The 10,334-nt window shown below is 39.6% G+C and overlaps 1 protein-coding gene across 2 annotated transcripts; it reads left to right on the forward strand.

Annotated features, from left to right (window-relative positions):
• The first annotated feature begins 58 nt into the window (after positions 1–58).
• LOC139582954 (sterile alpha motif domain-containing protein 12-like) lies at positions 59–6,457 on the forward strand. Of its 2 annotated transcripts, XM_071413478.1 has the most exons (4): positions 59–127; positions 3,129–3,268; positions 3,681–3,818; positions 4,851–6,457. In XM_071413478.1, the coding sequence occupies exons 2-4, from the start codon at positions 3,148–3,150 to the stop codon at positions 4,853–4,855; spliced, it is 264 nt and encodes an 87-aa protein (XP_071269579.1). In that variant the 5' UTR covers positions 59–127; positions 3,129–3,147; the 3' UTR covers positions 4,856–6,457. The 2 variants fall into 2 exon arrangements, with proteins under 2 accessions (XP_071269579.1, XP_071269578.1); XM_071413477.1 differs by having other exon boundaries at positions 3,681–6,457.
• Positions 6,458–10,334: the final 3,877 nt, after the last annotated feature.

The raw sequence follows: 10,334 nt of genomic DNA on the forward strand, positions 1-10,334 counted from the left end.
TAGTTAGAGTTCCTTCCACACGAGGCCGCCCTCGAGTAGTGGTTCTTCCTCCAACCAGGTGTGCACGGACCAGCGCAAGCACCCACTGCAGGACGCGGGCGCGACAGAGACAGGAAGGGTTGTGCAGGTAAGATCTGACTGCCGATAAAACGATGAACTGTACTTGATTAAACACTACAACAAATTGTACTGTTATTAATTTCTAGCCTAGTAGATAGTGAATAGTGATAGTGATAGTGAAAGCAGGACATCGACAAGGTCTAGCCTACTCAAGTCTGCCTTACCAGAGCCAGGTTTAATTTACAAATACGACGTGGTAGGATTTACAGTAGATTGTATACTAGTGGCACTAGTAAACAAAGACTACCGATTTGGTTTCACCCCTTTTAGACCTTTGTCGGTCTTTAGTGCAGTTCAGTACATTTCCTGTGAATGGCATACTGTAGGCTACCATTACTGTAGAGCGAGTGGGGTGACGTTAAGTTGAGCCCTTTTTACATTCAGCATCACTCCATGATGATGTCTACATATATTTCAGGGTGTTGTGTATCCCTGAAAATATTCAGAATTCATATAAACATTACAGGTTTGACCACAAAGTAAAGCCACCTACATTTGCCTGTATTTAATTAAATATTACCACTAAGGTTACCTTTTTAAAACCATGTCTACACCGAGCTCCAAAAGTATTGGGACAGTGACATTTTTTGTTGTTGTTTTGGCTTAAAAATTATACAATGACTACGAGGTTAAAGTGCAGCTTTAATTTGAGGGTATTTTCATCCATATCGGGGTGAACCGTTTAGAATTGACAGCACTTTTTGTACATAGTCCCCCCTCCCATTTTATGGGAATACATTTCAACTCTATATCTGACATGGTACAGGTGTCTTCTTTTTTCTAAACCCATAACCATGTGTGTGAGGTGTATTCTTTTGTTTCAAAGTAGATTTGTTTAAGACTACCAAGAAACACTCTGTGTGACCCTGATTTAGCCCACTGCAGTGAAAGGTTAATTCCATGTATACCTGTGTAGCGCGTGAACGTACAATATAACGTCATTGAATGACCGTCAGTAGTAGAATTTGGGAGGTGAATGTTCTGTGATATTGCATATCACCACTAGGTGGTGTATTTCTCACATTGGGCCCAATGTTGTTCAGTAAAAACCCACTGGGAGTTCTGTTGGCAAAGACTGTCCGTAATATATATACACTTCTTGTATACCCAGGTCCTTCAAAACATTAAACAGCTGTTTAAGGTATGTTCAATTACTTGGCAAGTTTGATTAATTAGCTGAGCAAGGGGGACCTACTGTATGCACCTCCTCACATAGAAACGTACTGTATCATCTCCCTCTCTCATTTTCCCTCCTTCTCCTCTTACGGTCTCTCTGTATCTTTATTCCACCAACCCATATAATGTTTATTGAACCTTTTTCTTATAACATTCCAGGCCCGCAGAGCTTTACTCTAAAATTGATATATAGTGTTTGATTAGGTCAGTCTTAAATTAAGCGACATTGACTCCAAACCTCATACTCCGTCTGGTCCGTGGTCTACCCCTCCAAGAGTTTGTGAAAACAAACAGAAGGGAACTGCCCAATGGGAGATTTGGGGTTGGGAGTAATGGTCAATATGGATGGATGTATTTTTCACTACTTAGATCCTATCTCTCCAGTATCATGTGATTAACCCGGGTGTATTGTAAGAAATTAAATACTCTAGACTTTGAATCACACAAAACATTGAATTACACACCAGTCAGAAATGCACTGGGTCAGATTATGTGGTTTCATTCCGGTCAGATCAGGAAGATGGTGATGTAATCCTTCTAGAAAGCAGCAAGACTGATAAAGAAAGATGCTTCTCTGCTCAGATTGTTTCATACAGGTTGCCGTGAGGTTTGTATACAGATGTCAAAGTCTAATCCCACTGCCCCTAGCTCCGGAGAGAACATCTTACTGCAACATTTCACAGTGTTTAGAGCTTTCTTTATGTGGGCCGAAAAAACTCCTGCCGATACATACTATACAGATGTGGATCTTAATTTGAGCCAGTTTGCTACAGCAGGAAAATAATCCTGCAGTAACAGGAAATATTAATTATGTGGATTATAATTAATGGACACTTTTGTAGGGGTTGATACATTTTTCGTAAGGGAAAATCGAGTGTAAAATGGAAATGACAAACTTCAGAAGCCTTTTTAAACCTTCAATACACGACACGTTTTACACCCTGCAACAGGGCGATCAAATTACATCTGTACAAGAAGAGAGGTTCTCACTGTCTGGTCTGGTGGTCCATGGAGCTCATTCCATCATAGATCAGTCTCTTTGTTAAATCAGAAAATTACATTCCTATATATCCAACATCACAAAAACAATACTATGCCCCACAGCATGTAAAGGCCAAATAAACATTGATGCAGTTTTAGCTCTATAAAAGTTACTGGTTGAACCCTAGGTGATATGGCTGAGGAAATAGTACTATAATGAAGTTGATTTACAAAAGCAACAATCTCACTGTCATAACATTTGCGAATGCAGTATTCATTTATTTTCTTACCTTTGTTTTAGCAGGGAGTTCCATTGAGAACAAGGTCTCTTTTACAAGGGAGCCCTGCATATGCACAATTCACTAATCCAACATAATACAAATATACACAATTTCAAAACACACTCAAGAGAAACATTCACATTCCTCAGCAAAGATGTTCCCAATCAACATGTTGAACTGTCTGAGAGGCACCAGTGCATCTAGTTGTAGGGAACTCTGTAGATTGTTTGCACCCCATGTATGGAACAAACTAAAAGCAGATTTACCTAACTCGGTGGAGACCAAGTCGGTGGAGTTAGCCATCCCTAACACCGGGTATGGTCATTTGTACGTCTAAAGACGGAAGTTTTTGTAAGAGAGCTTTATACATAAAAAGACAGCAATGAATCGACCTACTGTACATGACTTGAACGAGTACCAGCCTATTTTCTGGTATAGAATGCAGTGATGTACTGAAAGTGGGTTGCCACTTTTTGAGGAATGTATCCAAGGATCCATTGTGTGATGCTAATCTCAGATTTATACTAGTTTCTCACGCTGTTTATTCCTCCCCTGGCATATACATTGCAGCCCATGCTAGAAATCCACAATGAGCCTCCCGAAAAGGGTCTCCCTCTGGACCATGGTGGATGTGTTTGACTGGGTCAAGGAGAAGCACCCCTACCAAAAGAGTGTCCTCCAACTGGCCATCGTGAAGCATGACATATCCGGTAACTATCTTCAGTAGCTCCTCTACTTACCAAATCTTGTCCTAGAACAAAACAAGCTATGGTCATGTATAACAGTCATTATTAATACACTGCTATGATCTTAAAAAATCTTGAAAAATTGTGAATATACGTGATATTTTATCCCTGGCCTACTCCAACCCTGTACTGTATGCAGATAGTTCACCACAAAATGACATGGAACATTAACTGCCTCCAATGATCTTCCCAATTGCTGTTAATCATACCGAACACAGAGCTCATGTTTGACACAAATAAAGTTTATCATGCAATTCAGCCAATTTTCTATTTAAAATCCATGCACCCAGCCTGAATTGACAGGCATAATTTTGCCTACTACTCTAGTAGCCTCCCCTCACCACCTTTCTTGCCTCCTTGCTCTGCCCCTCCCCAGGCCGAGCTCTGCTGATGATGGGTGAGCACCAGTTGGAGAGGATGGGGGTGAAGGGGGAGCATCTTCAGGACATTCTACTGGACATTCTTCACCTCAGGGTCCAGGAGGAACTGGAGAACCTCAACAACATCTTCTCTGGTGAGGGATTCTACAGTCTCCTCTTAAAGAGATAGTTAGACATTTAGGCAGTTAAGCCATTTTGTAATCTTACCCAGAGTCAAATGAACTCATGGATAAGGGACAGTGGAGTAAGTTGAGTCAAAAGGGTTAGTTGAGCCATCCTTGTTTCTAGGAAACCATACACAAAAGTAATAATTTGACCAAAATGTAGGAAGAGGTCATCATTTCATAGAGTCCGAAGGAAGAAATCACATGGGAAAAATGGTAAGCAAGTTAGGTCCAAAAAAATGATTTTCAACAAGTCAAATTTATTTATTGTGTTAGATGTTTCATGATGTTTGTATCTAAACCAAAGTAGATAATTTTAAGATCTTCTATGCATCATTTGGGGTCTCTATAAGCTTCAATATGATGTCCTAAACCTAGCATGAAAGTGCATCCTTGTAGCTGTGTGGGATTATAGTCAAAATGTTTTCCTTGGGGTAAATTGAGCCAATGGTTGTGCCAATGGCAAGTTTGGAAAATGGAAGTGTTTTCTTCCCAGGCATAATACAAGGCATTATCGCTGGGATATGAGGTACCAACAGGGCCTAGCCTATATTAAAAGTGTTTTTTTTAAGTACAAAGGGTTTGGTTGTTGTTAAGCCTGTGTTAAATGATGCTTAAAATAATTAAAAGACAAAAAATTATTTTGATTGTGTTAAATTGTGTTTGGGGAAATAAAGATAGACATGGTTTTAAAAAGGTAGTGGTAATATTTCATTCAGTACAGAAGTTTGTAGGGGGCTTAACTTAACCTATCCCGTGGCTCAACTTAACCCATAACGGGTAAGTTGTGCAAAGAGACCACTTTTTTTGGACAAGCTATGTTTTCAAAACTGTAATGTTTAAATTAATTCTGATTATTTCCAGGGATACACCACATCCTGAAATATATATAGATACAGTGTCTTTGTTATAAAGAATACTATATTTCTGTTGATGGAGTGATGCTGAATGTAAAACATGTCTCTACTTACTCCACTCTACCATTTTTATGTCTGAGTGCAGTTTGAAGGAAGTTGAAGGTCATTTCTGGATACATTGCTAACTGGCGTTAGCACAATGACTGGTCCTCTACTGGAGCAGCTAGCATGATTTCATCTGACTCTGAGTAAGTAGAAAAAAGGGTTTGATTGCCAGAATGACGAACTATCCCTTTAAACTATCAGGAATACAGTTGTAGCCTATATCAACGGCATCTTCTTTGATGAAGAAGTAACTACTGTATTGTCTAAAACTGTATCATAAAGGGACAGACATCTACTGTGTCCTTTTAGATTGCATAAAACAATTCACTTGTAGCCTATATCAGTTGGCTCATATAAACTCAGACAGTGCAAATACTGTGAGAGAGTCATACAAGGTTCCATCATCAGCCAACATGATTGACAGACATGTATTTCATCAAGAGGGTTAGCTTAGAGATACATATCCCCTGCCAAGAATAGATTGACATCGAAAGAGAAGAGAAAGCCTCTGATGGATTATTCAACAGAACTGAAAAGAAAAGACAGAACAAGTTACGTTATTTGGCATGGATACATAAAACAAGTTCAAGTTCAATACTATAGATAAAATACGTTCACCAGGGCTTTTGTTCGCAGTGGGGTATGCTTGCATTTAAAATGTATTTTTAACCAAAGGTTTCTTTATCGCTTTCTCTTTTGAGTGTTTCTCTTCATGACTAGGAGAAGATGTCTCTGATATTCTTATGTTCCCCATCTACTATGTGGAGGTCTAGAGAAGACAAAAGCATTTGCTTTCAGGAATCATTGACCTGAAGAAAAAAGGCCAGATTGGTTTTGGCACAGTGGTATTTTCACGGACACTTCTGTGAATCAAGTCCTTGCCTCTTGCTCTGTGCTGCTCTTGCAGTCTTATTTTTCACAATACTCAATACACTATGTGGCAGTTATTACAGAGGGAGAATATAATTCCCCATTGAACAGGGGATACAGTGCATCCCTCATCTGGACTAAATGTTGCCATCCCTTACTCAGTGCTGATTTGGCTATCTAATGGCCTGTTATATTACTCTCAGGAGACCCTGTGTGAATTAGAAGGGAGAGTAAGTAAATTAGTCTTGAGTTAAATGTAGGGACACATGGCCATAATTTAGATAACATCCCAAATGCTGCTCCAAGCTATTAGGTCTTTCACAGGGACGGTAATGGGGGATCATTTAATGGGAGGTTTCCGGCAGAGACAAAATGTCTAATGTATTTGCTTATAAGTTCGATGTTGGAGCAAAGATGTTGTGTCTTCTGACTGAAATTGGTGTCGTCATCTTTATTTGTCTTTTGTTGCTCCGAACCTCATGCTTGTAAGATGTCAGCTGTGTTTTGTAAGATGTCAGCTGTGTTTTTCTGTCGATCACATACAATGCAATCACTGACACATCTTGGAATGAAACACAACTATGTATAGAAACCGTCCAGACAGAGATGTATGTATAGGCAGAGATTTCCTCCTTTATTTGGTGCCGAATCATGTTCATATTACTGTAACAGTCCATTGTGTTATCATGTGTGTATTATATGTGCTAGTTTAAAGTGCATAGAGATACTGGTTTGGCATATTAAAGATGTTTTCAAGTTGAGCAAATAAAAGTGCTAAGTTTGCAAATACTAAGTATGTTTCTTTCAAATCCTTCTTGCTCAGAGCAATCCCTCCCCAGACTTAAATGTTCTGCCCATAGCACAATGATAACATTTGTTTGCTCCAGCTTGAAGTATTTTGGTGCATCCCTAAGGTTCTCCACGTTTCACTAGACAGTATATGCACATGAAAAACTGCAGGACTGTCAAATCTGAAGCTCATACCTTAGCGTATTTTACAATGCAATCCAACTCTAAACCACTATACCTGTATTATAGTGTAGTATTTTCAAAAACAGGAAGACATCCATTTGCTATATCCAGCCTAGAACTCAGGAAAAAAACAAAGTATGGCATTTGTGAGCTCCATTTAGTGGAGGAATCTGACTTGACACCTTATTTTCTAATGAAGACCAAGTCTGATCCTTGTTGGTTTGAAATAATTGTCTCCAATGATAATTATCTAAAAATCAATATGTAGAATCAGCCAGTGGCCTAAATCTTGAGAGACATACTGTTGCCCTAGACACTGTCCATTTGTCTTTGTTACATGACTCACAGTACATCTTTCCACTTCCCCACAAACTTGTCAGACAACCCAAACTTGCAATCTCCTCGTTATTCTGAAGGGCAGACCAAAAAAATTGAGGACAGCCGAATGTAAGCAACAACATGTTGTTCAGTGAAAGTAACACCTCTACGGGAATTTCAGATTTGTTTTTCTTTGTTCAGTAATCCAGCCCCTGAAAAGTGCAGCCCAGCACTGACGTGCTGAATCTGATGTGCCCCATAAAAGGAGTGTTTACATTTCCTCACCTTCCATGGACATTAGCAAGTGCTGAGCCTGTGGCTCTAGGGTCCCAGCGGGGGGTACACCAAATTAGACGGGCTGATTAATATCCCTCAGAGATGCATGGCATTTGATTTCTTCCATTCAGGGCAGTGGTGCATCAGGAAAGCGCTGACTCATATTAAATGTAAATATACCTCGGGGAGAGATACTAAATCATAGCTGACAGAAAGAGGGCTGCCCGAATATTCCAAAGGTTAGCAAATCGTGCCGTCGACCCAAAGAGATTAAACAAAAAATATGAAACTGGGCTGTGTATTGTTTGGCATGCAACAAATGAGAGGTTGAAAAAAAAAATTTTGTGTTGTTTTGGGTCCGTACTCCAGCACTTTGGATTTGAAATGATACAATGAGGTTAAAGTGCAGACTTTCATTTGAGGGTATTTTCATCCATATCGGATTAACCGTTTAGAAATTACAGCACTCTTTGTACGTAGTCCACCCATTTTAGGGGACCTAAAGTATTGGGACACATTCACTTACAGTACCAGTAAAAAGTTTGAGCACACCTACTCATTCCAGGGTTTTTCTTTATTTTTACTATTTTCTACATTGTAGAATAATAGTGAAGACATTACAACTATGAAATAACACATATGGAATCATGTAGTAACCAAAAAAGTGTTATTTTATATTTGAGATTCTTCAAAGTAGCCTTAATGACAGCTTTGCACACTCTTGGCATTCTCTCAACCAGCTTCATGAGGTAGTCACCTGGAATGCATTTCAATGAACAAGTGTGCCTTGTTAAAAGTTCATTTGTGGAACTTCTTTCCTTCTTAATGCATTTGAGCCAATCGTGTGCAAAGCTGTTGTGTTGTGACAAGGTAGGGGTGGTATACAGAATATATACCTATTTGGTAAAAGACCAAGTCCATATTATGGCAAAAACAGCTCAAATAAGCAATGATAAATGACAGTCCATCATTACTTTAAGATATGAAGGTCAGTCAATCAGGAACATTTCAAGAACTTTGAATGTTTCTTCAAGTGCAGTAGCAAAAACCTTAAATCGCTATGATGAAACTGGCTCTCATGAGGACTGCCACAGGAAATGAAGACCCAGAGTTACCTCTGCTGCAGAGGATAAGTTCATTAGAGTTAACTACACCTCAGTAATTGCAGCCCAAATAAATGCTTCACAGAGTTCAAGTAACAGACACATCTCGACATCAACTGTTCAGAGGAGACTGCATGAATAAGGCCTTCATGGTCGAATTGCTGCAAAGAAACCACTACTAAAGGACACAAATAATAAAATAATTATTTTCCTTTTTTTTTACACCTCCATTAAAGAGTTTGTTTGGTAATGTATTGTTGTTATATATAAAAGTACCATGTATGTAAAATGTATATGTATATGTAAAATGTATAGGTAAAATGTATGTATATATAGCAAAAAAGCTGTCCTCAATGGAGGACAAATATTTTTGTATTCTTTTACAGCTTTTTTGCTCCATATACATACGTTGTACCTATACATTTTACATACATGGTACTTTTATATATACCAACAATACATTACCAAACAAACTCTTTAATCCTAACCCTCAGCCACTCTCAGCCCATCCCACCTATCACCATAGACCACCCTCGTTTGGTTTCCATGTGCCATATATTTTTCAATTGTGCTGTGATGTTTTACTACTTTTTTGAATCTTTGTAATCGTATATTGTCCACAGATTGTTAGTTAAAGATGAAAACCTTTCCTACGAGTATTATTAGATTATTTATTGACTGACTATGGCTTTCCAGATCACCCAACACTGCTATTTGTAAGGTTAATTTTAAGTGCATGTTGTGATTTTCTTTAACCATTCCTGAAACTGTGACCAGAAACAAGCTACATAGGGGCAATACCAGAATAAGTGAGCTATTGATTCTGTCTCTTCGCAACAAAATCTACAGAGATGAGATTGTTGTATGCCCCATATACAGTGGGGAGAACAAGTATTTGATACACTGCCGATTTTGCAGGTTTTCCTACTTACAAAGCATGTAGAGGTCTGTAATTTTTATCATAGGTACACTTCAACTGTGAGAGACGGAATCTAAAACAAAAATCCAGAAAATCACATTGTATGATTTTTAAATAATTAATTTGCATTTTATTGCATGACATAAGTATTTGATCACCTACCAACCAGTAAGAATTCCGGCTCTCACAGACCTGTTAGTTTTTCTTTAAGAAGCCCTCCTGTTCTCCACTCATTACCTGTATTAACTGCACCTGTTTGAACTCGTTACCTGTATAAAAGACACCTGTCCACACACTCAATCAAACAGATTCCAACCTCTCCACAATGGCCAAGACCAGAGAGCTGTGTAAGGACATCAGGGATACAATTGTAGACCTGCACAAGACTGGGATGGGCTACAGGACAATAGGCAAGCAGCTTGGTGAGAAGGAAACAACTGTTGGCGCAATTATTAGAAAATGGAAGAAGTTCAAGATGACGGTCAATCACCCTCGGTCTGGGGCTCCATGCAAGATTTCACCTCGTGGGGCATCAATGATCACGAGGAAGGTGAGGGATCAGCCCAGAACTACACGGCAGGACCTGGTCAATGACCTGAAGAGAGCTGGGACCACAGTCTCAAAGAAAACCATTAGTAACACACTACGCCGTCATGGATTAAAATCCTGCAGCGCACGCAAGGTCCCCCTGCTTAAGCCAGTGCATGTCCAGGCCTGTCTGAAGTTTGCCAATGACCATCTGGATGATCCAGAGGAGGAATGGGAGAAGGTCATGTGGTCTGATGAGACAAAAATAGAGCTTTTTGGTCTAACTCCACTCGCCGTGTTTGGAGGAAGAAGAAGTATGAGTACAACCCCAAGAACACCATCCCAACCGTGAAGCATGGAGGTGGAAACATCATTCTTTGGGGATGCTTTTCTGCAAAGGGGACAGGACGACTGCACCGTATTGAGGGGAGGATGGATGGGGCCATGTATCGCGAGATCTTGGCCAACAACCTCCTTCCCTCAGTAAGAGCATTGAAGATGGGTCGTGGCTGGGTCTTCCAGCATGACAACGACACGA

This window comes from Salvelinus alpinus, chromosome 8, assembly GCF_045679555.1.
Source record: "Salvelinus alpinus chromosome 8, SLU_Salpinus.1, whole genome shotgun sequence".
Taxonomy (NCBI): Eukaryota; Metazoa; Chordata; class Actinopteri; order Salmoniformes; family Salmonidae; genus Salvelinus; species Salvelinus alpinus.

Excerpts from the sequence above, each read along its gene's own strand:
- LOC139582954 (XM_071413477.1), top strand. The coding sequence starts at position 3,148 with ATGAGCCTCCCGAAAAGGGTCTCCCTCTGGACCATGGTGGATGTGTTT. Across the intron at positions 3,269-3,680 it reads CGTGAAGCATGACATATCCG|GCCGAGCTCTGCTGATGATG; the intron begins GTAACTATCTTC and ends GCCCCTCCCCAG.